The 26,849-nt window shown below is 43.6% G+C and overlaps 3 protein-coding genes across 5 annotated transcripts in view; 2 read left to right on the top strand and 1 right to left on the bottom strand.

The window, feature by feature from the left end:
* LOC121467596 (putative uncharacterized protein DDB_G0287599) overlaps positions 1 to 26,849 on the bottom strand; it is a 42,431-nt gene that overhangs the window by 12,103 nt on the left and 3,479 nt on the right. The window contains exons 2-3 of one of the 3 annotated variants that reach the window (XM_041709406.1): positions 5,054 to 6,376; positions 4,050 to 4,274 (exon numbers count right to left, since the gene is read on the bottom strand). The exons of 1 other annotated variant lie outside the window; for it this stretch is intronic. In XM_041709406.1, the coding sequence (XP_041565340.1) occupies positions 4,184 to 4,274; positions 5,054 to 5,304 (342 nt within the window). In that variant the 5' untranslated portion in view covers positions 5,305 to 6,376 and the 3' untranslated portion in view covers positions 4,050 to 4,183. Of the gene's footprint in view, positions 1 to 19; positions 1,069 to 4,049; positions 4,275 to 5,053; positions 6,377 to 26,849 lie in introns of those variants that run through there. One more of the 3 variants, XR_005977663.1, reaches the window with a different exon arrangement.
* On the top strand, positions 21,893 to 23,625 carry LOC108147349 (alaserpin). Its single transcript, XM_017273779.2, has 3 exons — positions 21,893 to 22,030; positions 22,104 to 23,303; positions 23,368 to 23,625. Exons 1-3 carry the CDS (start codon positions 22,015 to 22,017, stop codon positions 23,535 to 23,537), a joined length of 1,386 nt encoding a protein of 461 aa, XP_017129268.1. The 5' UTR covers positions 21,893 to 22,014; the 3' UTR covers positions 23,538 to 23,625.
* Positions 24,860 to 26,833, top strand: LOC108147351 (alaserpin). The gene is made up of 3 exons (XM_017273780.1): positions 24,860 to 25,889; positions 26,371 to 26,521; positions 26,580 to 26,833. Exons 1-3 carry the CDS (start codon positions 24,924 to 24,926, stop codon positions 26,690 to 26,692), a joined length of 1,230 nt encoding a protein of 409 aa, XP_017129269.1. The 5' UTR covers positions 24,860 to 24,923; the 3' UTR covers positions 26,693 to 26,833.

The raw sequence follows: 26,849 nt of genomic DNA, 5'->3' as shown, positions 1-26,849 counted from the left end.
CTGTGTATAGAGAAGCAAAGACATTTTCGAATATTCGACAAAGGTTCTGATTAGATGGGTATATTCAATACTATTTCATACAAAATTATTATTTTCACGAAACTTTCGTAAGGAACAATTGCTCTTAAGGTCAAGTTTATGAAAATACAATGATCTGCTGATAATCGTAAATTAGAAAGTACAATGGCAACACTCTTTACCACAAAAAGGCATGGTCCCAAACACATATGCATCTTGGCCAGTGATGGCATCACCCTACAATTCTCTTAAAATGCTTTTCAGCTCATATAAACATATTCCCAAAATAACTTTACAACTTCTAAATTGGGCTGAAATTTGTAAAGCATGTTTATTTTATTTATAAAACCTAATTGGTCTACTAACGTTTTCAAAAGAAATGAAAGGATTGCGAATTTTCCCCATATGTGAAAAAGATGCGACTAGTCTAAAATGCCTATAAAGCTTAAAAGTAAAGCTTTGGTATGACGTATTTATTTCTGTAATATTAATTTGTTACTGGAAAAAAATATGAGCAAAACTCGAGAAATTATTTTTTTTTGGTTTTTTTTCTTTTTTTTTTTAAATCTGGTAACGTTTATAACCAGTGTAGGCTTGCTTTATTCAATTAAAAATGTGCAATGTAGCTTTGAATCAAAATTAAGGAACTAAGCCTTACTAACCTAGGAGTTTGGAGGGAGAAAATTCCAATTTAATATCCAGCTCAAACTAAATTGCAATTTATGAGACTGGCTGTTGTGCTAATTTGCTAACAATCCCCACCAAATAACACCCAAAATCGAATAGAAAAACCTGGTTCGTGTGACAAGTCATCGTAATTTTCGCCCAAGCAGCTGGCCCGACTCGTTCGTTGTTCGTTGTTCGAATTTGAATTTCCCTTGCCATTCACCTTAGGACTCAATGACATTGACGTGCCGCCTTCACACAATTCAAAAAGTTGCTAGAAGTTGTTGTTGATGTTGATGTTGATGTGGATGTGGATGTTGCCATTGTGACTGGCACTGCCAGCAAAGAGAAAGGAGTCGTTGGGGCTGTCGTATGTCAACTTACCTAAAACGAGAAGAGGAGAAATATTAAATTGATTTATACACAAGGCATGTGCAACGTTAACAACTGAGTATGAACTATTTCTTATTTATGGACGGTGCGAAGGCTCATTAATTATGTCATCTGCGGTTGGTCTGAGGTCGAGTTCGAGCTTTCATGTGGTCTGGGCTAGGCGTAGGCAAGGATTTACCCGTTTACCCCGCCCCCTGGGAAGAGGAAGTGAATTGAGGTTCTTCACAGAAACGAACTTTCCTTTCAACAAAAGGGCGAAACACAGAAAACAGTCGAGCGAAACAAAGCCATATCAATTACCCTGGCAACCAACCGTACAAAAGTATAAAGTAATTTGGCCCGAACCGCTAAGGGAGGAAGAGTTAAAGGGATCCTGGCCAAGAACAAAGGCCGTCGGCCCTAACCGCAGAAAAGGAAGCCGAATAGGGACTGATAGTGGCTAAGGGAGTGGGCTGGAGCCGGAGATGGAGCTGGAGCACTGCATTGTGTTGGCAATTGCAATACTCATCATTATTATGGCGGCTGGAAGCCCTGGAGTGCATGTGTTCCATCTACGTGCCGGCGAAATGCAATCAACATATTGTAATTCAGAAATGCATATTGAGAACGTGCAAAAGATACTCGCAGTTGCCACAATGCCGTCGCTGCTGCTGCTACTACTGCTGCTATTGCACTTAACGGCCCGGCGGAGGAAAACAAAACGAAGCCATGCCGAAACCAGGGGACATTGTTGCTGCCGCCTCAAGTGGATCCAGCATGAAAATCTGGCAGCGTTTGCATTTTCATTTCCCATTTCGCATTCTCCCGAGCAACGCATTCATTATTTGCCAGCCAGCAACAGGCAGCAAACAGCAAGCAGCAAGTAGCAAGCGGCAAGCAGCGACTCCATTCCGCAGACTCATGCTGCAGTTGTCAACGGCTGCACCGAAGACACTTGCCCCCTCAACCCCGCACCTCTTGCAGCGGCATGTTGCATACCTCTTGGTGTTGACAGTGAGACAACAGCAGCAACAGCAGCAACAGCAGCAACAGCAGCAACTCGAGACCCAGACGCCAACTGCGGCGCTCGTTGAGTGAAGTTGGACACACGGACGGATCGACGCAAGACGGACGGATAGCCAGACAAATAAACCCGTGCAATCTGCTACTCCGCTATCAATGCAAAATGGATGATGGATAGTGTGGAGATGGTGGCGTCAGCAATACCAAGGAATTTCCTCCGCGAACCAAAGATGTTTAGTTTCTTGTTACCATTAAATCAACTAAATAGTCTTGCTTAAAAGTCTAAGCGATATTACTCACAGTTTTTATGCACACTGGTAAAAAAATAAACAAAGTAAATGTCACTGTTTCATCAATGAATCAATTATTTTTCCTAACTTTTTAGAACCACACATGAAAATCGTAAATATAATTATGTCGAATAGTTATTTTTTATCATATCATGCGCATAGTAAATTGAAACATTTTTTCATTTGCTTCAAAATTGCTAGATAGTTTAATAGTTACAAAAAAGAACACACACATATTTTAAGTAAGCAAAATTTGCACCTTCGTAAATACACCTTTCAATAGTGTCAACTTTTATTATTTCCCATATTCATAATAAATATGTTTATGTTTCAAATACATTGCTCAAATGTTTGAATCAAATATGAAACAACATTTGTTAAACTATGTTAAATATATACTACTCTTCATAGTAAAAGCTACAATGTCAAACTTGATCTTAATCCCTTTTTGCACATTTTTATTTTCTTTTAAAGTTTTTAATATTTTTCATATTCAAAACAAATGGCTTCATGTTTCTGATAATATCTCTAAAATGTTTAAATCAAATATGAAACAACATTCACCATACTATACAAAAATGCAGATCTTTAAAATAGTAAAAATAACGATGGAAAACTTTGATTTTAATATGAGGACTATTTTTTAAAATAATATTCACTTTGATTTAAATATGTTCATAATTGATTGAAGGTTTAAATATGTTTTCTTTTTAAAATCAATAATTTTTATAATTGATTCGACTACAAAAAAATTATGTTAAATCAAGTAAAACAATTTTTATTTTCAATATACGTTTTTTTTCAACATTGTTATTATTTACCCGTGGTTTCGTCTAAATTTCCGTACAATACTCTTTTAAGAGCTTGCATTAACATTTCAGTCAAAAATTTGCCACTAAAAATTTCAGTCACTAAAAAGTTTATATACTCTTGGTCAGCACCATCAAGCGAGTCCAACTAGGTTTATCACTCTGTTCGTCCGTTCCTCCGCATACCAGTTTACAGCTTTAAAGCTATCTGGATAAAACTTAAAAATTTTTTTTTTAAATATTGTAAAAATCGAACGGGTATATTTAAAATCGACATGTCTTGAGCAGAATATTACATTTTTTGATATAGCTGCAGGGGTATTCAAACAAACTGAGCTGATCAAAGGATGAAAAATGGGCCTCTTTAGATTTGCTTACCTTCACTTCAAATGTGGCAAAAGTTAACCTGCAAAGCAAGTTTGAGGCGGAATTACCCATTGATAATAACATTAAACAATGCTTCTATCCAAAGCTATCATAATGATAAAATATTTCGAAATAAGTTAATTATCACGAGGGCTTCGGTTACGACTCCATTTGGATTCTGTTTGGCTTATATTTTTTGCAACATTACGGCTTTGCTTACATTAAATTTATCTAGCCAAATAATTATGCTAGTTTAAGTTAGTAGTTCTATAAATCAGCTTTTTTATACATTGCGTCTCTCATCCAAACATAAACTTATATACCCGCTTCCACTTGTAAAACCAGGGTACTCAACGGTACTAAAACGAATTTATTTGCGTTCGCTTAGATGCCGCTCGACATGCAAATGCTGTTCGCCGCATTTGATGACGCCCATAATAATCAAATTTTTATTGAATGAATTGCAAGCTGTTAAAACGCTAAAATTATTTGTCAAGCGCCGAGGCCAAATCCATTGAGATTTCCATCGGCCGGACACGGGTCTTGTTGGGGCAGTTGGAGTGGGACCCGCCCAGTCCAGATCGATCGGGCTCGGATCGCATGTGTGGCCATAAAAGTGCGTTGCAAATAACTGCACTTTTATTGAAAAGTGCCGTGGCGACAAGTGCTGCTGCTGAATTGGACCGTTAGAGCGGTCTGCTGGTGCAATCGAATCCGTAGCGACGTATCACTGGGGAAAATGGTTCTGAGTGTTTGGTGTTTCAATAAACATCATAGTTCAATTACTTTGACAACAAACATTGAAATTAATATTTGAAGAGCGTCCGATATGATTATCGATGTTGATATATGGAATTGTTATGCATTTAATGTTTTATTTTATACCGCCTTCATAGCACACAATAAATAAACCTAAGCTTATCGACGTTCAAGTGTCAAAACTGATCAATACCCGCCTTCATGTCACGATCGATAAATATCGATATTTGTAATATATAAATATATATGATATATCGGTATATCAGTAATCGAATTATATATACATTTAAGGGATAAAAATCCAACGTTTTTTACATTTAAAATAAATATATAAATAAAAATAACTTGGCTTGGAAGATTGGTGATACCTAAAAGTTCGATATTTTTAACGAAACGATAATTTCGATATTATATTGAACGCGATAGACTTATCGCTGGATATTGCTGCATTGTACATTTGTGGTATACAATTTCAGTTAATCTACTTTTCTCAGTGCAGACTTAAACTTGCGCTTAGACTTGAAAAGAGTTGGTTCGAGTTAATTGCTGTGCAATTTGTGAGCAGCAAAATGGAATGCGCTGTCAAATCAAACCCGAAGCACTTAATTAAAACTTATTGAAGGCAATCGCCAAATGTAGCGTTGGCAATTGCACTCCTAATTGCATAAGCATGTTGCTGCCGTCGCAGTGTGGCCGGTGCGATGTTGCACCGGCAGTGTTGCATGTTGCTGCTGCGAGTCGATTGCTTACCTGACTTCGGCGGACTTGATGATGGCCTTGGGGGGCGCATCCCAATAGTTGGGGGCGGGAGGCACCCACTGACGCAGCACTTGGTAGTTGCCCTCCAGCAGCGCCATGCCCTCGATGACCTCCTCGTCCGACTCGCCGTCATTATTGGGTCCATCGATGGTGTTGGTGTTGGTGTTGGAGTTGCTGCTGCCATTGTTGTTGCTGACTCGACTATTGCTATCGGCATGCAAATTATCAAACGAATTGTTCATTGTTTCGGCCGGAAAAGCACTAGACTAAGATTTTGGCGCCGCTTTCACTGCCACTACTTCTCTTCTACGAGAGCCTCGGATTTGGTGGGTAAACAAAGATGCGCACTGCCATTTGCGCTGACGCACAGACACACGCGCACTCACACTCACACACTCTCGCGAACACACCCACTCAAAGAACTATTCCAGCAGGCAAACAATAACAAAGGCGGCCGGCAGAAAAGATTGAGTTTGACTTGAGTTCGCTGGCACAGATTCCGAGTATTCGCGATAATTTCTTTGCATCGATCCGATTCCAGTAAAAAATATTTATAAGGTTAATTTCTACGTAACCGCCGGCCTTATCAATAGTCGGAATAATCGAAAATACGCGGAATCGTCGGACGGAGCGCCTGGCCTCCGCTCGCGTTGCACTCACGGACCGTTCTTCCTTCTAATCGGCGAGAATGTTCGTTGCGTTTGTTTTGGCACGACGGGATTGACAAGCACGGCGAAAACCCAAACACATCGCACAAAGGCTCACCAACACTGGGGCACTTTCGCACACACACACACACACACACACACACACACACCTCTGAGACTCGCACACACACAGATGCAAACACACAGCCGTGCAGCGGAGGGTTAATATCAGGCACTCGCTTTTGCATCCCTTGTCGATTCGGTGGCAGAGAACTCGCCCCGTGTTCGCCTCACGTCCTTGAGTCCTGCGATTCCTACTTCGATTCCAGCTACGCTGATTCTGCTTCAGTTTCAGTTTCAGTTTTGGCTGTTTCGCCTTACGATTGCCGGCTTTTTTCCTTCCTTTTTTTAGTGTGTGTGTGTGTGTGTGTGGCAAATAAGGGTTTGTAATTTAATGTTTTTATGTCTGATTTCGTTTTCGTAGATTGTGGTGGTGTTCGTGGGGCAACGAGGGGTGGGGTGCCGAGGGCGGTGGGCGAACGTTCAATGCACGCATATTGTTGAAATTATGTAGCCAAAGAGGTGTACATCAGGGGGGTTGGGCTGGTGTGAGGTCAGGGGAGAGAGTGCCATAGAGTGGTCTTGAAGGGCAAAAAACGTTTTTCAACTGTGGTGCAAGAGGTGTAAAGGAAGAGGATTTGGTTTAATCTGGCGCAAATGTTATTATTTCTAAATAACTGATAATGGACCGATTTCTCAATATTGTAATATTGTTGTGAGACACATATTCCTTTTCAAATTGACAAATCTATACAAAGACTGTTCTCGCTCAATCGTTAAGAATCGTGTAATTTGTTATTTCAAGTCTCTAGTTCAGAGCAATTTAAATCAATGTTAAAATCTAACTTGACATTAGGAAACCGACCCAGTCGCATACGAATTTGACAAAAATGATTCTACAACAGGAAAGTATGCCAATATGAGATCCGAACGTTTAACTGCCGGTTATTAAACTTGATCGTTCTAACATGATTAGTTAGTTTTACAAATTTGACAGCCTAATCTAAATCAAATACAATTGAAGTTTAAACACTGTTTTCATGAAGCAGTATAGTTTTAGAGAAACATTATTTGCTGATGCTACTCAAACAAATAGTCTGTGAGCCACTGTGCTCAGTTGAAACTTACAAGCATAAAAGTCTGGCAGGCACGATCCCCGTGACCTCTCACGCACACACTCTCACAGAGTCCTTTTGCCGCTCACACACACACTCACACGGCAGGAAGGAAACTCGAACCGGAGCGAGCAAACCCCAAAAACATCGGGCAAAACGAACAAAGGACGGAAGGAAGCGAACGCTCGAACGTATGCTCATATTTTGCTACAAATGCATTTCGCCGAGAGAAATTGAGACTCTCTCCAGTCGGGAATTCTCAGTATCTCTCTCTCTCTCTCTCTCTCTCTTTCCAGGACTTTCAGCGACTCTCGTGATTGCCAGGTTTTTTAATTCACTCACTCAATTTGAATGTCGTTTGGCTGCCGGCTGTTGTTGTTGCGGAGAATTCACCCCTAAGCGTCTTCACGGCAATTTGAACACGTGCCGAGCAGCTGAGCGAGTTGGGTGGTGGTTGGGCTGGGTAGTATTTGGCCAGCCAAAAGCCACCCTGCTTATGGCGCCGGACAGACACTCCGGCGATCGTTAAATTTTATGATTTCATATGCCCCTTACGCGCCAAATAGGACAGACACATCCCGTCCAGTTTGAGAAGAAGAGCTTTTGCTGGCAATTAACCATCCGAAAGACGAAAGAGTTGGCCGGAGGCAACTGTACTGTACTGGCCTCACCTCCCCACACAAAATGCAGGCCAAAACAATCAACTTGGCAACACTTACGAGGCCCCAGGGAATAGGATGCACAAACGCACACTGGAAGAAAATTTATGGAACTCCTATGAACACCCAACCTTGAGTTGGCAAGCAAGAAAATCTAAAATTTGCCATTAGATAAGGCTAACAAATTTAAATACTGAAAAGTACTACTTTTCTTCTCGACAGCAGACAACTGTTTTATTAAATATAAAGTGATAAGATTTTGAAAAGAAAACAAAAATAAAAATAATTTGTAAACACGTAGAATTGTTATCAGTAACATGTATAAAAGATTTGTATTAACTAAAAACTAGCTAATAGTCCAACTTGAAATAAAATGAAAAGCTTAAATGTTAAAACCCGTAAAACTAAATAAATTTGATGAAGATTTTAACCCTCTTATTTAGTAGCATTTTCAATGCCATAAATTATTAGCTTTGCAAGTAAATTTCAAGTTAAAACATAGATGTTCTCTTCAAACCCATTCGTTTCCAACGACAACATATACAATTCGAATTTTTTTCCATGTGGCATTACAGGAAAAGTGAAAGCTCCGCTGGGTTCCGCTACGGTATTTAATGTGCAAATACCCCACTCTCCGCGGGACTTGACACCCACTGACCCACCATGCTGCCGTCGCACACAACAACAAATTGCGTCGTTTGCCAAATCAACCCTGCAGACAGGACAACAAACATGCATATCCACCAGCAGAGTGGGTGGATCGTGGTGGGTGGTGGGTGGTGGTGGAGCAATAACAACCGACACTTCAACAGCCGCACGCAATTTCCGTTTTGGATACAGGGCCTTAGATTAAAGCGAGCCCTTCTTCAGAATTTTAATTAAAATGCATCTGCCGGGTCTCGGGATGCGAGTTCTGGTTCAGGTTGTGGCTGTCATTAGCAACATGTTGCTGGGAGCAGCAACCGGAACAACATCACAGCCAATGACATTTGTGTAATTTAATTTTATTCATTGCATAACTCACATAGTTAGCAACTCGAATGGCTCAGTCCAGAGAAAAGGGCTGTCACATCCCCAGGAGATAGGCCCACACGTGGAAAAATCATCCCAAAATTGGATGTCACTTTGAAGCGAAATAATTTAACAAAATAAAGAAATATCGTATGGTTAAATTTGATTGAAATTCAACTTAATATTTGTATATCGGTTTCTCAAAAACTAGTGATAAACTGCATCGAATTGTTGGGAGATTATTTGTTGTTATACTTGTATCATAACTTTCCGAGAATTGTGTGCATTTTCGACTACTAAATCGGATTTGAATCAAGTTTAAATCATTCCTATTTGTATGAGCAAGGATAAAAATATAGTTTTAAAGTTCAAAGTTTAAAGCATTTTCATTTGCATTTAGATTTTTCAACATTTCCTTGTCAATGATACCTTTGTGAATATATTTCTCTCAGTTTAGCCACACACGCTCCACTTCAGTTATGAGAGTCGGCATAAAAATAATTATATAAACTTTATGCCCTTGCCGTCTGGCAGTTCTTCGATGGGTCTTTCCACCCTCGATAATGTCGCAATACGCCCACGCAAACCCCTTGCTGCACCACCCACACTTCAGGCAGACCGCACAGTTTTGAAAACAGCAAAACCGAGAGCGGTGTAAACATTCTGCCCGCCGGCGTTCTCCCGAGCTAGACACACACACCCACACCCACCCACCGGTCGCTGGGTCGGCTTTAACATGATTTGTTGGATTTGGCGAAAAAGATTTCCTAATTCCATTTGCTAGACAGGTCTACTTCAGTCTATGACTATTTTTGGGGGTAGCTCCCCGAATTCGGCAAGGCTTTGTGCCCATGCAAACTCTAACTTCTGGATCGGTGCGCTAGAAATCGAACGGATGTGCTGGGAAATTAAATTTGGCAATTCACCTAACTTTAACTGACTCTCATCTGTTAACGATTATAGGAATAACCTTAAAATTGGTTAAACGTTGAAGGCTATTTACTGACGCAAGCAAGCGATTTTTACAAAGTTACAAAGTACAAAAATATATTCGGAATTTAGATGCTTTTTGACAAATAATGAAGATAATTATGGCACGGCAGATGGGTATAAATAAAAATACCTAAATTTAATAAACTCTCATATCTTACAAACAAGGAATAAATCAATTATGAAATACGAATTTTAAAATTGGGGATCCGGAATCAGGAATCAGAAATAAAACATTTAACAGATTCCAGCCATTTGCTACGTAATACAAACAAAAAATTAAAGAAAATTGGGACCAGAAATTACATTAAGGTATTATTACAAATTTCTCTATTAGCCAATTTTAAAAAACGCGTAGTGTCAGCCCTTATTCAAGTTCAATTCCTAAAACGACATTATCTAACGAGTTGCTGTTTCCCATCATTATCAATAAGTACCAACCGAGGTAGGCCCGAAACCAGGGCCAAAGTAACCAGCTCAATTACACTTTTGGCCTGTACTTGTAGTTGCTTTATGGTTCCCGGTCTGGGCTCGTCAGTTGAGTATTTCATTAGCGGGTTGTCTGATATTTCCTAACACTTCATTAGGGGAGCGCTATTAGTTGTCGCTGTGACTTTGATATGCCCATTGTTGTGTCTTCCTCGCATTAGGCCCTGTCTGCGGTTGTGGGAACTCGGAACTCGGAGTTGATGGGCCCCCACAGAAGCGGTTATAAAAGCAGGAGATAGCGACGAGCACTTGGCAGTAACTACTCCACTTTTTGGCCACCCAAATGTGGCAGTAGCCGTTTAAGCCGATCTTTGGGTCGTTACTCCCGTTGCCGTTGCGAAAACAAAAAAAAAAACAGAGTGCAAAAGGCAGATGAGCATATGCAAATGTGGAACATATTGTTTGGCAACTGCCTAGACCTAGTCATGTTGTTGTTTATTTAAAGACTGTGCACGCCTCGTTGGACGGAGCCACATGTTGACGAAATCCGTGGCCAGGGAACCACATCAAAGTAGCTGGAAACGCAGATGAAAGCGGGCATTTCGAAATGGGAAGCCGTGTAAGAATTCCAGTTAAATGTTCTCGCCTCGAGGCGGTGTACTAAAAATATATGTTCTGCGATTCAGCCATCGCTGGCGGCCAAGACCAAAACTCAAATAGACTAGGAACACATTTGATGCCTATTTGTGTTTGTGTTTGCGTTCGTGTTTGTTTATTATTAAAATCAGCTTATTTGCACTCATTTCGACTCCGAAGCAGTGCCCACAGGCCATTTCGAATGGGTTTGGTTCCGGCCAAGAGAGTAAGGAGAAGAGTTCCGGATTGGGGTTCATAAATATGCAAGTCATTAATAGAAATATGATGTACCCGAGGCACTCGTCCGTCCCATGCTGTCCCGTCCGCTCGCATCAAAGTCAGAAGGCAACAGCAACCCTCTGCGATTGTGGGAGTAAACTGTGGAAGGAAGTGGGTGACTTCGGTGACGGAATGACAGGCTAAGCGATCCACTGGGACCGCTGGAGTTAACTGGGGAAAACTGCCTGCACTTGCCCGCATACGTACACAAATTGAGTCAAAATTATGCTTCATTTGATTTAACACAATCGGTTTGACTTTGACTTTGCCGTTGTGGCATGTCAAGGCATTTGATGTTGCCAAAACTCGTTGTTTCGGGCCGCCTGGCTTGGGCCCTTTCAGCGACAATTGGATTAGGCCCAGGATGGCATTGATTTGGTCTGTTTGGGGTGATACGTAATCGAGCACACTTCAGGCACTGACATTCCGGATTGCCCCCGAGGCAGAGAATAAAGTTTGGAACTCGAGGTTTGGAGTTGGATATGCAAGTGCTTTTGAAAAGTGACGAAGATTTAAGAACTATGTGGGCAAACCTTTAAGTTTTAGACAAGGTCTTAGCTAAAGGTTAATTCCGGCTCTCTCAACATTATTTAAGATTTAGTACAAATTAAAACATAGAGTTTACTACTGGAAATAGTTTGAACAGAGGGTTTGTGGTCCCAGCAAGTGGATATTAATGTGAATAAAAGTTTCGTACTTTAGTAATGATTTTCGTTTTACAACACGAAAAAACTCTAAGCATTCATTTGATTGCGATTCGAATCTTATCAAGTTGATCTTGTTTTAGATTCGAGAGCGGGGAACCAGTAAATCAAGTTTAATAAATAAATTATCCAACTACGTCGACATCGCTCTACATGAAAGTGCTTTCCATATTCTTCATGATTTCAACGGCCATGTCCCGCACCCCCTGAAAACCTATACCATATGTATCCATCGCCCGATCTGCCCGCGGACAAAGGCAATAATAAACACATTGTCTTTTTCGGGGGCAAGAGGCTGTGGCTCTCCTTTGAGTTTGCCAGCCCACCCCTGCCAAAAGATCGGAAAAACGCTAATATTTCCGCTATTGGCAGCGATTTCTTTCACTTAACCGCGGGCCACTGCAACTTGCACATGTTTTATTTTCCACCGCCACACTTTGCTTTCAGCATGCTTTTCGTTGCTCGTTTTTCCTTTTTTCTTTTTTTTTTCCTCTCGGCCTATCTCTGTTTTCTGTTTTTTATTGACAGGCTGCTGCTAGCCAGCGGCAGCAATTGCAACATCCGCACATGTGGCCAGCCACCAGATCTACTTCTGCCTCAGATTTTCCTGTTTTCCTGGCAAGCCAGCAATACAGCAGCGGCAGCATTGTTATTGTTTATTGATGCACTACTTTGCGCTATTTTCGTGAAGCAACTGAAAATGCAACTCCAGCAGATGGCGGTGGCATGCTAGTGGGCGTTCGACTTGGGAAGCGGAGAACGGCGTCCAGAAACCAGAACCCAAACCCGAACCCGAACCCGAAGAACAGTTGCAGTTTTTGTGGCCAGCTCTTGGGAGAGTCGTAAATAAATTGTTGGCAACTCGGCAGCAGATGCAGATTTAACGAGCTGCCTCCAAAAAGACAGAAAGATAGAAAGGCAGAAGGAAAGGCGACTTTCAATTAGCTGGCTTACGTTTTGACATTGCTCAAATTACACAACGATCGCGGCACAAAGCTGATTATTGGACTAGTCAACTGCAATTGTCAACGGATCCAAAGTTTTATTGAATTGTCAAGTTACTGTACTGCCGATGAGGTTGCAACTGCCACGTTGCTGTTGCTGTTTCTATTGCTATTGCTGTTGCTGTTGCTCTTGCCTTTCCTGCCAATTACAGCTCTAGCTGCTGCTGCTGCTGCTGCTGCTGCTGTTGTTTGGCAATTTCCAGATACTTTTTCTTCAATTACGTATACGACCTGGTTGCTTAGATCCCCCCCGCCTCCATGCCCACGAACTTTGGGCCGTTTCTTTCATTTTATGTCGCATGTAATTAGTCACGATGTTGGCAGCAGACATACTGCAGGCCAGGCTGATGCTGCTGTCTGACTTTGGGTGCCATTCCCTGCACTCGATTCTTGAGCCCGGCGACTAGCAACTTGCGACTCTTGACTCTCGACTCTCAAACTGTCGACTGTCGAAGCCGCCTGCCTTTGTTGTTTGCCGAGGCTGCTGAGGCTGTCATGGCTCCAAGTTGGCCAAGTTTGCCAGGTTGGCCAGGTAGCCCAGCATCGGCCAGAGCAAACTGCGGCCCAATCGCGGAAGTGTGAATTGCCAACGTCTCCAGGCGACCCGGCTGCAGTTTATGTTGTCCTCAGAGCAAACTGCAGCGTAATTAGGCCAATTAGTTGATAAAACTGCTCATAAATTACACAAAAACTCCTGCAATTTGCTGCTGTCATCCGGGACCTTCCATCACCACTTTCCAGCCTCACTTAGCACATTAGAGGAGCTGCGAGCGGAGAAGTTCTTTAATTTACGGACACATGCAGTGCTGGCATAATCGAGTATTAATCAAAGCACAGTTAATTTTTAAATTGGAAAAAAATGTACGCCGCCGGGGAGGAGAGAAAACTGGTTTCTCGGCCCCAGCCCAAAACTTCTGCTAACTCATTACGCGCCAACATCAAATCAAATACGAAACAGAAAATATTTCAGTTTTAGTGCTGTGGAGTTCGTGTTTCTTTTTTCTGTGCGCACTTGAAAACTTGTACTGCTGCGTAATGCCCCCAAGTACAGCGACAGCGTGGAGAAGGTTTTCGAAAACAGTTTCTTGTTTTCGTCATTTTGTTGTTTAATTTTGCTCCCTCTCTCGATGAGCTCTCCTCGCACTCGAGACTCTGCATATCGCGCACTTGAATCTGTTACGCAAATGTGCGTAATGCGCACGAACCCAGATGAAATGGATAAGTCTCAGGGATATACGAGTGTGTATAATCGAGTGTGTTGGCTGGAGACCGCGGAACGGTAACAGAATGTAAAGAGCGCTCCGTAGGGAGGCCTTCAGCCGCCACTTTTGAAGGCGCGTGGGCCTTGACAACAACTCAAAGTGAGGAACTTGAGCTACCTACCGGCAACAACATCGGCAACAACCTTAACGACAGCAACAACTTCAGCAAAAACTTCAAGTGTCTTCCGAGTGGACAAAGAGAAATAAAGTCTACAAAATGTTGGCCATAAAGCCGAGTTTGGAAACCATTTACAACAAGTTCGTCGCGCTCTGCCGCAAATGAAACACACCCAATAAAAACTTTGGCGCGACTCACACATGCACCCACTAAAGTGAATAGATCAGCGTACGGGAAACTTTGACATTTGCAATTAGCCATGTTTTATTGGAAAAAGTAGCTCTAATAGAATTCTCTTGAAAGGAAATACTGGAAAAATTACTCATTGTTTTTCTAAAGTTTTTTCGCATAATAAGGCTTTCATATATTTGCCTATTAAGCAGTTCATGTTTACTATACACAGTTTTAGGGTATTTTCATTTTTGTGCTATACTGATAAGGTTATCTTTGTGTTAATTTAAAAGGAAAGTCCCATATTCTGAGAACAATGTGGAATGTAAAGTATTGAAATAAAAACAGAATTCACTCTGTTTGCTATATTTTAAATGTTGATTAAAGAAAGACAGATACAGATAAGGTTTTTGCCTCTTACCCAATTCCTATTATAACTTTTCTGAACATTTATTTTCTTGCTAATCTTGGGCTAGAAGAACACAGAAAGTAAAGATATTGATAATATTTATCCTATTAAAGAATTTCAAATCAACACATTACATATGATTCACTTTTTTAATTGCTTCCAATGGGGTTTGTTGTTAAGTTCTCGTTAAACGTAGCCAATAAAATTATCATCATTTCCCATTTTTCCTCCACTTTGGAGTCATAAACTGCTTCTTAGCTTGCTAGCGACCATGGGGTATAGTCATAAAGCATAATTTATGTGATATTAATAACATAAGCGCAACATGAAAATCCAACACAAATCAAACTTGTGATTGCCCCAAGTGGCGGAATGCGGAACCAGCTCGATTTGAGATCTGTCCGTGGAGATCGCTCGTTCCCAGATGAGTTCAGTGGCCCGACCGCAAGAAGCCGCCAATTGACTGCAATTGGAGATCATGTTATGAAATCGATTTCGATTGTCAGGCCGTCTGGCTGCCTGGCTGCCTGGCTGGCTGAAGGAGAAAGAGATCGGCCGTCTGATTGACGGATGCACTGAGACAAAAGCCGGCTTCCCCGGACAATTAATCCTGCGGCCAACTGCGGGGCGAGTACATAAATTCAATTTACGTGGAGCGGACCCCGCTGTCACACAATTTGCAATCAGCCAGAGCCAAAGCCCCGCGACTGTGGCACAGCCAATGCCACAGAGTGCGACGTGTTGGGTAATTTGGAGAATTTATGACAAGCATTATGGCAACACTGGCCCATGCTGATCGCCGTACGTTTTGCTCGCGCCAGTGTGCGTGCAATTCTTAGAGCGGCCGCCCCAAAACCACAAAACCAGTTTCATTATTGTACACAATTTTTCCTATTTTTCCACTCCTTTTTGCGCCTTTTGCGCCTTTTTTGATATTTATGCAACGCGCTCGGCTTTCCGATTACTCACGCTCCAGCGGCCGCGGCCAGAACCGCTCGCTGGTCGTGAATTTTCCAGCTAGCAGCTACCAACTTGCAACTACCAGCTAGCAGCTCCATAATAAGTCACCGGTAGGAGATCCCAGCAAAAAAATTAGAGATGCCAATTATACAAATGGTAATGGTCAGACGTCCGAATGCGATTTCGATTCTGAATCCGACTTCGAGTTTGATTCCACGTCTGAATGCCCAAGACCGAGTTGGTGGTAAATTGTCAAAACGGTTAGGCGAGTGCTCTTGGCCAGTTTTCCAGTTTGACAGGCCGACAAAGGTGCGGCTCCAGAGGCGGAGAGCGATCGAGTCTTGGCCGGATTATGGCAGAAAGCGAGCCGAAACAAAAGCGAAAAGCGCAAAGCTCAGCTAAGGCCGAGCTCAAATCCCTGACGCTTTTAAATTGGTTTCTCGGCCGACTTGCCGGCTTGCCAGCTGCCTAAATGTCAAATGCAATTGTCTTGGGTGGATCCGCCAGAGAGGCTTTTGGGCGTTGCATTCGGCGGACCCCGCGAGTCCAACTTTAATTGCGAAACGGGAATGAATATCTGGGGTCTCTGGCAAAATGCTAAAGTTGAAGGCGGCCTGGGTGTGGCGGTGCTGAATGTACAAACACACAAAGGGAATTAAGTAGGAGTTCTTTATTCATCTAAGGTCGATCTATGGGACTGGTTGGCTGGCTGTGCGTGCAGAATGCGAAATGCAAATGAGACTGCCAAGCGGCGGAGGACGAGCTGAAGTTGCGTATACGAAGCGTTGGACGGCAGCACCCCACAGCCCAATTCAATTAAGTTGTTCGGGAAATTGGCCATAGCTACGTGTTGGATTTTCCTCTCTCCACCAGCACTGTGAAAAAAAGTATAGGGTTCAATCGTACAGAACATGTGAATGCTTATATTTTGGTATTGATATTCTAGTTTTCGACATTATCTTAAAATATTGGGTTTAAGATTATCATCAAGTAAATTGCACAACTTAAATTCCTTCTACGAAAATGTAAAAACTAGGCATGCTTACATTGGAATCCTTTTTAAAATAATCCGTTAGTAAAAACATTCGTTAGTTCAAAACTTAGATAGTGTGTATTATCGATAGTTTTGGCTATCGATGGTGGTCGCAATAGTCGATAGTATCGAAAATTGTTGGGCCTCAGAAAAAATTAAACGAAATATCAAGAAAACGATTACAAATTCTTAATTTATCCTTTTTGATGCTGATTAACAAAGCAAAAATATAACGAATTCATATTTACATCAATATTAAGAAATGAATTTCGCTTTATTGCTGCGCAATGGTCTGCAGGTCAAATATTCTTTAAATATTCTATAACAACAAATTTTTTTTCTTGACCGATAGTATCGATGGTGAGCCCAAACCATCGATGTTTTGCTAAATCGTTCGACCATCGATAGTATCGATATTGCTATCGATTGTCTTGCCAATCCTACTGCAGAGGCTCTTCTCTGGGCCCCGATAGCCTAGTTTTTCACTGTGTGTTGTTCTTGGCCTTTGCAATGCAAATAAATCATCATGTCGATGCATTTTGAGCTTGACTCTGCGAAGAGTACGTGATACCAGTGCACCTTCGTGTCTGGAGGCCCGGCCAATTACATATTTGTCTTGGGTCTGGCCCAAGTTCGGTCCGATTCCCGACTCCCTGACTTTCTGACTTTCTTGGCCTGGCCCTGTTCGTGCGCAAGTGCTCCAGTTTCCCGTTTCCTATGAGGTTTGGGCCCTCCTTCACGGCGTATTACCGTGCGATAATACCGCAATTCATCATTATTTTCTCGTTGGCAGTGTTCGCTTTAGTTTTTCCTCTAATGAAAGGGTTCCGCTCGTTTTCTTCTGCCCACTTCTACGATTTTTCCCCGCTTCTTTTGATGTATTGGCAAGTCAAGTAGTAAAAACATCGAATAAAACAAATTGCTGTAGTGGTTAGCACTGGCTGGCTGGCATTAGCAACCGCTAGCAGTTAGCTTAGCGGTTCTTCCGCCTGATCTGTGTTTCTGATTCCCATTGTATTCCCATTGCAGGCCCACCAAGGGGCGTGGCGCGACCCCAATTAAGCCTTAACTGATTACAATTTTAACGGCGAACCCAGGCCCGCCAGCCAAGATTGCATGGCCAAAGATTTCGGCTCATTAGCCGGGCTTAAATATATAAGGAAATTACAGAAATTGGTGGGCAATAGGCAGACTGTAGCAACTGGCCAATGCAAATGCCAATGCCAGTTCCAGTGCCAGCGGAATGCCGGCGATAAGCGCCCAGAAAATCCGCCGAAAAGGAGCCACAAATTTGCGAGCTGCAAATTTAGATCAATAAAGAACACGCAGAGTGCAGGCCCAACCCAAAGAAGGCGATCGAACAATGGCCAAAACCAACTGCTGCCTGCTGACCTCAACTCCCTGCAAAAGTGTGGGCGTCTGTATGTGTTAGCCACGGTCTGTGTGTGTAAGGGTGTGTGTGTGTTAACCCATTATGGCGCCTAACATACGAATGGCGAGTGGAGTGGTCTCCCCGACATTCAGAATGATTGCATCACGAAGTACAAATTTAAGCAGCGATTACCCCGCCCCCGAAACTTCAGCCACGGATGCTGTCCATTCTTTAAGAGTGCAGAGAAAAAATCGAATCTTTAGTTGCAATTTAAAGCCATTTCGCAAACTTTTAACTAAATTCCAAAAATTTGAAAGCTTAAATAAAACCAAATTTTTCTCCGTTAAAAAGCTCGCACCTTAGAATAAAAAATTCTTATTTCTACGTTTCCTAAATCGTTGTAAATTCACTTTAATCGATATTTGTTTAATTCTGTTTAATGTCAACAGCCCCGAAGGCTGACTGTAGGGGCTTTAACACTTTTATTTATACTTCAGCATATACCTATTTATGAAAAATCGGGAAGAAAAGCAAAATAGATCTGAAGCAATAATGTCTTTACCTAATGTTCTTGAAAATCTTTCTAATCCCAAGTTTCTAAAGATTCTTTCAGTGCAAGCGGAGCTACAAAGAAGAAAGGGGGAGTAGGTGGGCTGGCAATTTCTATAAACGCTGCTAAATGCACGAGCTGAGCAGAAAAAGGAAGGGAGGGCAATGGCACGAAGAATGCCGACTATGATTAGGCCGTATGAAAATTATAAGTTTCTTTATGTCGCTTTAATTGATGCTGCTCCGGATGCGGGGAATCTGAATCTGAGCTTTTAGCTCAGCTTGTTAGCAATATGCTGTCAGATACACAGATGCAAAGCAACACACGCGCAGCAACTCCAGATGCAAATTGCATGTGCAAATATTGTGATGGCCAAGCCGCGACTTTATGATTTATTCGCCATAATTATATGCAAATCGGGCAAATCGTGCGCCTAACGTGCAATTTAATGCGGTTTCGTTGTAAGTGCCGCCAACGGACAGCAATCGCTCCTCATTTGCCACCTCCGCTCCATTTCATCCCATCAAATTCCGTCCCATCCCGCCCCCAGCCAATGGCCAACACCAACAACACCAACAACTCCGTCAACACGCAAATCAACGAATGGCAACTCGAAGCCAGCTGCGAGTTGCTCTTGTGGTCGCCGCAACAGCAACATGTTGCCGCTAATTGAGGCAACACTGCAGCGACAACTTGCCATATTTTCCTGCGGTTTCTGTCGCCAGCTGCGGGGGCTGCAGGTTCGGGGTGCCTGGGTAATTGGCCAAGTAATTGAAGCAAATTGGGTAGAATAGTTGCGGAAATGCGAGCGACAAGTGTGATTTCTTGGGGATCAGATCGAAAGTCAGATCGAACTCCTTTTAGAACAAACACTCCCAGAGCTAAGCCAAAAAAATTAAAACATTAAACTATACAACATTTTATATCCCGTGCTATCTTAAATTAAAGTGAAGTCCCTTGTTTTTTTAAAAATTAAAAAGGAAATGGAAATACATTTTTAAATTTTCTTTATATAATTATTAGGAGACCACAACTAATTAAAAAAGAAGAACAATAAAAAACAGATACAACAATTTATATCCCGTGTTATCTTAAATTAAAATGATGTCCCTTGTTTTTCATAAACTAAATTGGAAATGAAAATACATTTTTAATTTTGTTTATAAAATTATTGGGAGGCCACAATAAATTCTCATACGAATTTCAAATGCTTACTTTTAACTACGGATTATGCATATAAATAATTTAATTCAAATAATTTTAATTCAAATTGGTTTAAAATGCACCTTTACAGCACGTGTATAATTCTCGAATACATTTAGGAGGCAAATGGGTTTTCTTATTTCAAAGCCAATCAGGCCTTATTGAATTGAATTAAGAAAAAATACAGATTTTGTTCAATTCCTTATGGAATTGGATTAAATATTTCATAATGCCTAACTTCCGCAACATTACTTCAAAAGTAGCTTTGCTCTTTCCTATGTGGCTGTTGTTGTTTGACTAATTAAAGCCCTTGCGTTGACAGTTGGAAGTGGTTCTACAAGCGATCCGGGGAAATGCCCCTGAATGCAGCTGGCCGCTCAGAACGGAACGGAAACCTCTGCCACTCGTACTGCTAGATCGGATCGGAGTGGAGACACCTTCGAAGCCCCTACGATAAGTCTGAGACCAGCCTTTGTTTGGTCGGGCAAAACACCAGACGTCATATCAGCCAGGGCAAACACACGCGAGAGTTGAATGGAAATGAAGGTGGAGGTGGAGATGGAGTGAACCGAACCCACCTGGTGCAGTGCAATTAACTCGCCTGCTCCCCATCACTCCTCGCCCGGGGGTTCCACTCCACTCCACTCCACTTATCGATTGCATTCTTACTCGTACCCATGCTCGTATTCATATCAGCGATGCACTCCGCCTGTGCCCCAATTTCCGCGGGGCGGGTCGGGCGGAGGAGGGGGCGTGGCATCGCACTCTAATTGGAGTAAATTATGTTTACACATTCGGCCGACTGCAATTGGGTCACCGTGAACCAGATTGGGCAAGAATCGCTGGAGTGAGGGGAAAAGTGCTGATATGAAATGCATTTGGTGTGCTGGTGTGGGGGCTTACATAATTACACAGAGAAAATACTGACGTTCAGAAAATGAGAATTTGAATTCTCAACTTGAGGATATACTCATTTTGAGTACTGATTTTGCCCAAAAACCCACATTAAGAAAATTTGTACTCATTTTAAGAAAAAATACTTAAACTGAGTATATATTCTGAATTTGAGAAAAAAAGTGCTAATAATGAGGCAAAATGTACTCAAAATCCCTGGTCCAGCTGTCTGAGATGTCCTGACCTGGAAGCCAACACCCAACGTTTTGAGGTTCCGAGTTCACTTTGTCGCTTTCGTTTTTTTTGTTTTTGTTTTTATAATGCTTATTTATGTAACTCTTTATCATTTCTAAAAAAATACCGCAAATATTTTGCTTAAATTACGAATTCTCCTTTTGAAATAAAATAGTTGTGCGGCTTTAGCTTACTGAGAAGTTAGAGCGTGCGTGGGTGAGTAGCTAAGGCTTACATCCAGAGAGCGAAAGGTTCCGGGTTCAATTCTCAGTCCAGGCATGTGCTTTTCATAAAAATATTTCTTAAGTAAAATGATTTAATTTAACACGTAATTTAATAATATAACATAATGTAAAACAAACAATAAAGTTGAAAGAAAATGTTAGTTACATTTTTGGCCAATTTATTTTGATAGATTCTCATTTTGAGTTTTTTCATTCTTGAAAATTTGTACTCACACTGAGTAAAATGGTCGCAAAGTGAGAATTTTTGCTGTTGGATTTTTTTTGAGTACGAAGATTGAGTGCAATATACTTGATTAATTTTCTCTGTGTAGGAAAGCAGAGAAACCGAAGCTGTGTGGTCTCATCTGGGGATTCCAAACCGACGCCGTGGAATGCTTAATTAGTTCTCGCGCTCATATAATTGGGTCGTTTATTCAAAGTGGAAAAGTTATCTAATGTCAGCAGAAAATGTAGGAGTTATGAGTCGACTTCGAGTCCGATACAGAGCATCTAAAAATAAACGGAAAACTAAACAGGTTTCCTTCTCCAAATCACCGAACGGTGAGTCACGGTCGGAGCAGTCAGAGCAGTGGAAACTGCAGCTAGAACGCCAAATGGAGGAAAAGCAGCGCCTGAGCGCACCCTCTCAGCCATATACTATGCACCATGACATGTTGTGTGTTTTCCTTTGTGTAGCTGCAATCTGAATTGGGCTTTTCCCCGTCTGGAAAGAGAGGCTTCCCCGCTAGCGACAACGCAGAACTGAGTGCCCCATGCAATGAGATTCCATTAACGAGTCGCGTTCTGGACCGGTTCTCTCTCATCCTAAAGCCGTTTGGCTAAGGTCAGCTCCGACGTCGATGATTGGTTTCGCAACGATCAGTTTTGTAGCGCAGCTGAAAACGAGCTGATCGGCGGATCGGCGGATCGAAAGAATATATATTCATTTAAATCGGTTTTCAGCCAGCAATCATAGCAGATAAGAGAAATGGCGAGCAAAACCAGTGAGTTGTAGAAAGCCCCCTCCCCCTCTATCCCACGCGCATTAGGCATTGTTCTCAAAAACGTTTCTTTCAGCGATCCTGCTTCTTCTATTAATGGTTGCCCAGACCTTAGCGCAACAGAACAATGCCTGGCAGCATAGTAGCTATGGTCCACGATCAGAACTGGGCACCCGTTCTCTGGCCACCGCCAGGAGATCTCAGAACAACCAACAGGCCCTGGAGGACGTGGAGGAGGTGGACCTCCGGAGACGCGAGCCCACCACCCCGCCGCCCACTCGGCCGCCGCCCACCTTCAGCTACATGGACCGCTTCACCGGCAAGCTCTTCCACAAGATCGTGCGGCCGCTGCAGCTGCGCAACGTCGTCTTATCGCCCTTCTCCCTGCATGCCCTGCTGGGCATGATCTACGGCGCATCGGAGGGCAAGACGTTCCGCGAGCTGCAGGAGGTCGGCGAGTTCGGCGAGAGCGCCAGCGCCGTGGCCCTGGACTTCGAGCGAGTGATCAAGTTCAAGGAGTCGCTGGGCGCGGCCGACCTGACCCTGGCCACCAGGGTCTTCTACAACCAGCGGCTGGGGGGCATCAACCACAGCTACGACGATTTCGCTAAGTTCTACTTCGACGCCGGCACCGAGCCCGTGGACATGGACCGCGGCAAGGAGACAAGAGACAAGATCAACGCCTGGGTGGCAGACAGTACACGCAACAAGATCCGCGACTTGGTCGCGACCGACGACATCAACGGCCAGATGCAGGCCCTGCTGGTGAACGCCGTGCACTTCAAGGGCCGCTGGGAGCACGAGTTCTCCATCATGGACACGCAGCCCGCCGAGTTCCATCACACCGGCGGCCGGACCTCCCAGGTGGCCATGATGTACAACGACGACGTGTACGGCCTGGCCGACCTGCCCGAGCTGGAGGCCACCGCCCTGGAGCTGGCCTACAAGGACAGCGGCACCAGCATGCTGATCCTGCTGCCCAACCTGCGCAACGGACTGCCCAGCCTCGAGCAACAACTGTCGCGGCCAGAGTTCGACCTCAACCGGGTGGCCCATCGGCTGCGCCGGCAGTCCGTCGCTGTGCGTCTGCCCAAGTTCCGGATCGAGTTCGAGCGGGACATGACCGAGCCGCTCAAGGAGCTGGGCCTGATGCAGATGTTCACGCCCAGCTCGCAGGTGACCAAGCTGCTCGACCAGCCGGTGCGCGTGGAGAAGATCCTGCAGAAGGCCTACATCGACGTGGGCGAGGCGGGCACCGAGGCCTCGGCGGCTTCCTGTAAGATGCCAGCTACTTTTCGACCCCCAAGCAAACACCCTTCACTAACAATCCTCTTTTCCAGATGCCAAGTTCGTGCCCCTGTCGCTGCCCATCAAGTCCAAGGAGTTTATCGCCGACCGGCCCTTCGTCTTTGCCATCCGCGCGCATAACACAGTGCTCTTCGTGGGTCACGTGGAGGATCCCACGCCGATGAACGCCAGAAACGAACCAAAAAGCGATGTGTACAATTAGTAATTGATGGCTTTGTTTCCGAACATAGCCTGACGTCGATGCATTTGTAAGAAAACCACAATAAAGTATAACATGTATTTATGGAAAACTGAGCTCCGATAACCTCGTGCCGCGCTGATAAGAGTAATGCGACCTCCATCGCCCATTCCGATTGAGACTTGTGCCATTCCATTGCTTTGTCGAGACTAGTGGCTATGGCTATTCTGGATTCCCGCCGATTGGTTTTTGCCCGCTTCTGGAAGTTGGCAAACCTGTTTGGGAGCCACCGCCAACCTGCCGCCTTCCCCGGGTCCACAGCCCAAATCCAAAGGGGAATTCCTCGATCATTATTCAAAAAGAGCGAACTTCCTCATGCGCACTAGATCTGACTGGAGAACGCTGGTGAAAGAATGCTGGGAAAATCTTGCTGGGGGAGGAACGGGGCGGAGCACTCAGACTACGAGATGAGTTATTGGAATTCCCGCTGAAAGCTGAGAATAATTAATCGCGCTCAGTCAAGGTTGCGTACACTCAGATAAATTGGTACGAATATAGGGCGGTTTAGAATGATAAGTCAGCTTTGGCTGAGTTATACAAAATTCGTAAGCATAGAAGGTGGTTTAAACAACTATTGTCTTAGCATTGTTGTCAATTTTTTGCATCGCTAGATTTATTAAAGACGTTTCCATTAAAATATTAGTTTTCTGAAATAGTTACATAACATCAATTGTAGTTTTTGACGGATTGATCACCAGAACTCTGCTTCAGTATGCCTTTTGGATCAAAATATTACAACTGCGAAAAGAAGGCTTATTATTCTTGATAATGTGAAACCATATGTTTTCTAATGAAGCATTAGTTATAAATATCGTTAATAATGGGATATATTTGTATTCCCTTGGCGATGGCTTTGCCCAAATAAAGGTTTTCTTTCTATTGGACTTCAAGTACCATTTTAAAAATTAAAAAAAATTTCATTCATAAATTTTGTTTGTAAAAATGACATCAATTTTTGGTTTAACTACCCTAGAATGGCTATTATATGAAATGAATATTTGTAGGTTTCCGTTTCGATTTTAAACTATGTTTGCGTTGCAGTGTCGAATCGGCACACTCCAGTGATTATCTGAACTTGAGAATTTCCAGAGCGAGATATATCCAGTTGTCCGGATAGAATCTCCCGCTCTACGTCACACCAAATCTCTCTCAGATCTTGGGAACTCTCCGTCCCTCAGAACTTTCCGTATCACCAAAGACCTTCAACGGCGAGCTTTGGCAGCGGAGCTCTCCAATCAATGACCTCAATGTCTCAATTTAATTTGAATTTCCATGAATGAGCGCGTAGCTCAGTTGTGTGTAAGCCACTGGATCATAAACATTAGTCGAAGCTAGGCATTTCCCAAAAACATGATCCACGGGGAGCTACTTTTTGCCCTGTTAGTGGCTCTGGCATTGGCTATAGTCCCACCATTTCCAGTCGGCGCTGAGCTCTCGGCCAGATCGGCAGCTACTGCCTCAAGCCATCGCTTTGGCCTGCGTCTGACCACTAAGCTGGGATTGAGCCAGCCGGACGCAAACGTGGTGGTTTCCCCCTTGCTGGTACAGGCGGCCCTTAGTCTGCTGTATGCGGGGAGCTCTGTGGATTCCGGAAGGGAACTGCGGCAGGCTCTGGAGCTGACGCACGCCAGTGGTCCCAAGGAAGCGGTTCGGGACATCCAGGCCCTCCTGTCGGAACTCAAACAGTCCGCCGCAGTTGGCTGTCGCCTGAGACTGCTCAGCGACTTCTACGCCCAGCAGCGCTTCACCTTCAACTTCCGCGATGAGTTCGAGGCCTTGGCCTCCCAAATGGGCGTTGGCTGCCACCGCCTGGCCTGGGAAAGTGCCTCGAACGCGGCCCAGGACATCAACTACTCTTTTCTGAGCCGCAGCAATTTCAGCCTGGGGGAGCTAGTGAGTGCCTCCCAACTGGAGTCCCTGGCCGAGCACAACACGCCCTTCTTACACGTCTCGGCACTGACCTTTCGCGCTCCCTGGGCCCAAGCCTTCGACCCGGCTGAGACACAGAGCATCAATTTCTTCGCCGGAGGAAGTCGCCCCAGGCTGGTGGAGGCCATGTTCGGCCAGCACCGCTACAGGTACGCCGAGGTTCCAGCTCTGGATGCCCAACTAATAGAGGTGCCCTTCGCCACCGCGGATCTGAGACTGCTCATAGCGTACCCGAATCGGGCGGATGGGCTGGCCCACTTGGAGCGGAAGTTGGCGCAGTCCGACCTCCAGCAGCTGAGGGGGCAGCTCCAGGAGCGCAAGGTGGCCCTTACCCTGCCCAAATTCAAAGTTCTGGTCCACTCTACTCTGGACGGAGTACTTAAAGAGGTGAGCTAATAGCCACATAGCTTTCTAGCATAATTATTTCTTAGTAAGTAGTCATAATAAGAAACTAGTTAAATGAATGCATTAATATGTGTACTGGAAGCTTAAAACACAATAGGTCTACATTTATTTTTGTCTTTAAAAGATTCCCCTAAGGGTATAAGAGCCATATTTAAATATCATCAATATCATTACTAACTGTAAAGTACCACATTTTTAAACAATTTTAAATATCTGGAGAAAACACTAAAGCAATCAGTTGTGAGCCTTTTAAACTATGGATGCCTTGAAATTTAGTAATTCGGTCAACACAAAATAAATGAATCTTAATATTAGTTCTGAAATAAGTTCTCAACATTGAAACAAGTTTTCCTACTGAAAAATTTTAAACGCCATTTTAATATTTAAAAGGACACTAGCGACCACTAGAAATAGATGGTTTCAGACACTGTCAGTTATTACTTAACAAAAATGTATCTTGCAGCTGGGGCTGGCGAAGCTGTTCACATCGGAGATCCAGCTGAGCGAGGTCTTCAGCTCCATATTGGCCAGTTCGGCTCCCCCTTTGGGAGCAGTGGTGCAGAGCAGTCTCCTGGAGCTGCAGGAGGAGGGCGGCGACGCGGGCGATTCTTTTTGTAAGTGATCATGATTCACTGTGTGGCTAAGAAGCCCTGTAACCCGCTGTTCTTCCAGCCTTCGGCGATCTGTTCCGACGAGCCCTGCCCCTGGTCATCAATCACCCATTCTTCTACGCCATCGGCAATGACAAGACCCTGCTGCTGGCCGGCCACATCGTGGACATATGAGTCTCTCCAATGCTTACTTAGTATGCGATTTCAATGCTAGCTCTAACCGGGGTTATCGCCTTATCATCAACGCTCGAATCACTGACAAATAAACAGAATCACCCGTGGCAAGCCAAAGGTGAAAAATGATTTGTAAACACACACGATCTGTTTTCGG

This window comes from Drosophila elegans, unplaced genomic scaffold, assembly GCF_018152505.1.
Source record: "Drosophila elegans isolate 14027-0461.03 unplaced genomic scaffold, ASM1815250v1 contig_133, whole genome shotgun sequence".
Taxonomy (NCBI): domain Eukaryota; kingdom Metazoa; phylum Arthropoda; class Insecta; order Diptera; family Drosophilidae; genus Drosophila; species Drosophila elegans.
The sequence above is the reverse complement of the archived record's forward strand: the minus strand, read 5'-3'. Positions and strand labels throughout refer to the sequence as shown.